This window comes from Nothoprocta perdicaria, unplaced genomic scaffold, assembly GCF_003342845.1.
Source record: "Nothoprocta perdicaria isolate Ctin4 unplaced genomic scaffold, notPer1 scaffold_157, whole genome shotgun sequence".
In the NCBI taxonomy this organism is placed as follows: domain Eukaryota; kingdom Metazoa; phylum Chordata; class Aves; order Tinamiformes; family Tinamidae; genus Nothoprocta; species Nothoprocta perdicaria.
In genome coordinates, this window is record NW_020454727.1 from 961,039 (window position 1) to 963,816 (window position 2,778).

The 2,778-nt window shown below is 73.2% G+C and overlaps 1 protein-coding gene across 1 annotated transcript in view; it reads left to right on the forward strand.

The window, feature by feature from the left end:
• LOC112943867 (perilipin-3-like) overlaps positions 1–451 on the forward strand; it is a 2,423-nt gene extending 1,972 nt beyond the window's left edge. Inside the window, exon 7 of the mRNA XM_026035161.1 lies at positions 45–451. Coding sequence (XP_025890946.1) covers positions 45–188 — 144 coding nt within the window. The 3' untranslated portion in view covers positions 189–451. The remainder of the gene's footprint in view (positions 1–44) is intronic.
• Positions 452–2,778: the final 2,327 nt, after the last annotated feature.

Consider the following 2,778-nt stretch of genomic DNA (forward strand, 5'->3'; position numbering starts at 1 on the left):
CCGCGCTCGGCTCGCTGCACGACGTGACGGGCGGCGCGGTGGAGCGCGCCCGCGCCCGCGCCGCCGAGGCCCGCGAGCTCCTGGACGAGCTTGTGGAGCACGTGGCCCACAACACGCCCCTGTCGTGGCTCGTGGGGCCCTTYGCGCCGGCCGAGCGGAGCCTCCTCGAGATGCATGCGGCCGAGTAGGGGCCAAGAGCTCCCGCCAGGCCCCGTAACCGCCTTAGCTGCAGCCTCCTCTTCCTCCCTCTGCTCCGGGAGGGCGGCAGGAGCCTCCGCATGCTGGGGCCGCCTCTCCAGCCTCCATCCCTGCTCCATCCCAGCTCCGGGCAGGGATGCTGCATCCTGGTGTCCTGCTCCCCTCAAGTGCCTTTGGGGGCCCTTCCCCGTGCTCCTCCACTCRCCCCTCGGTGCCTGAAGCCTGCGGTGCCTTTGCGTCCCCTGTGTCACCCCRGCCCCGGGCCTCCCTTGTCCCCAGGGTGGTGCCGCCTCGAGCCCGCTGCTGGCGCAGGAGCCGCCTGCTCCCTGTCCCGGGGGTGGCAATAAAGTCTGGATGTCCCTGCACTGGCTCCATGTCTYGTGTGTGGGACGGGGGGGGCACAGGGCGGCCGGGGCCCCCGTGGAAGCCGGGGGGGTGTCACAGCAGSGCTGTGACCTCACGGGTGCCGCGGCGTCACCGCGCGGGACGGTCCCCGCACCGGGCGCTCGCCGGGGCCGCTGCCACCTCCACCATGGCCCAGGGTGAGCGTGGGGTGCCCGGAGCTGCCCCTGTCCTGCAGCAGGGTGCAGCTCCCATGGGTGCTGGCTGTCCCCTGCTCCCGTCCCGCCGGGTAGCAGTGCTGGGCGCAGGGGCCGCGCTGGTCCCCTGTCCCCAGCCCTGTCACCCCGCTCTGCCCCCCCAGAGCCCGATGTCACCCGGGCGGGCGCTGCCGCTGCCCCCCAGGCCCCATCCCGCAGTGCGGGGACCACCTGGCAGCAGCAGGTGGGTGCCGGGACCAGGGGGCGGCCGGGGCGGGACGGGACCCCCCCCGCCGCGGTGCTCAGCCTGCTCCTGGGGCAGTTTGCAGTGAACAGGGTGCTGGGCGACCCCYCTGCGGCCCCCCCGGAGCCGGCCCCCGAGGACAGCGGCGCTGGGTGTGAGTGGGGCCGTGGGGACGATGCCCCTGGGGGCTCGCGGTCCCCGCTCAGCCTCCCTGTGTCCGCAGCGGCCCAGGACACCAAGGACGAGGCCGCCCTGCAGCCACCCCAGCAGGTGCCCGATGCCCGGGGGGCACAAATACCCCCAACCGATGGGTTTTGGCAGGGGAGGCTGGGCTCAACATCCAGCAAGGGCTGGATGGAGCTGTGGGGCTGGTGCTGGGAGCTGTGGGGCTGGTACTGGGAGCTGTGGGGCTGGTGCTGGGAGCCAGTGCTGGGAGCCATGGGGCCGGTGCTGGGAGCTGTGGGGCCGTCGCTGGGCATCGCTGAGCACAGAACCCCCCCCCCAGGGGAGCCCCAGCGACCCCCCGTGCGCCCTGCAGGACACTGACCCCCAGGACAGCCCCCCCGGGGGGGCCGTGCCCGCCCCCCTGCCCTCCATGCTGGGCACCGTGGCCGGGCATCTCGTCCTGCACAGCATGGACCGCGTGCTGGACAAGTCGGAGCAGTGGCTGAGCCACTACCTGCCCCTGGGTGAGCGGGGCCCAGCGGGGGGCTCGTGGCCTGTCCCAGCCCGGGGGGGGTCACTCCATGTCCCCCACTGGGTGCTCCGGGTCTGGGCTCCTCCCGGCCCAGCCCGGTTCCGCGTCCCCATGTCCCAACGCAGGGGGATGGGGGTGCTCAGGGTCCCCGTGTCCCAGCCAGGGATGCTGCCCGGTGGCTTCGTGGTGCTGCGTGGGGTGCAGGGCCGCCCCTCCGGCCCGTACGGGGGTKCGGGCAGCACGGAGGGGGTCTGCGTGTCCCATCCTGACCAGGGCACTCTTGGGCTGGGGTCTCCCTGCCCTGCTCACTGTCCCCACGTCCCCTACCCGGTGTCCCCACAAGGTCCCCACGTCCCCTTCCTGGTTTCCCTGTGCCACTCGGCTCCGCTCTGCCCATCTCTCTCCCTCCTCCCGCCAGCACCAGCGGAGCCATCCGAGACCCYGTCCGGGAGCCGCGGGGCCACCTGGGGCCACCAGGGCGCCCGCGCGGTGGCCGTGGTGCTGCAGTGGCTGCGGCAGACGCGGCTGGCCATGCAGCACAGCCTGGCGCAGCTCTCGCAGCTGCTGCACGCGGTGAGCGCCCCACGCGTCCCCGCAACGTCCCCGGTGCCACCGCACCATGTCCCTGGTGCCACCACCTGCAACGTCCCCGGTGTCACCGCACCATGTCCCCGTTGCCACCCCACACCATGTCCCCGGTGCCACCGYGTGCCGCGTCCCCGCAGGTGGAGGCGGCGCAGCAGGACTCGGGCGGGCAGCCCGGCCGGGAGCTCCTGCGGGCGCTGTGGAGCCCGGAGCTGCCGCGAGGGCAGGAGGAGGCGTCCAGCAGCGCGCAGGCACGGCCGCCCCCGTGTCCCCAGTGTGTCCATGCCACATCCCCACCACGGCCGCGCCGTGTCCCCAACGTGTCCCCACCGCATCCCCGCCATGCACCCACCGTGTCCCTGCTGCAACCCTGCTGTGTTCCCATCATGTCACCACCATGTCCCTACCATGTCCTAAAAATGTCCCTGCTGCATCCCCACCATGTCCCCATTGTGTCCCCACCGTGTCCCTACCATGTCACTGCCTCGTCTCCACCACGTCCTCACTCCATCCCC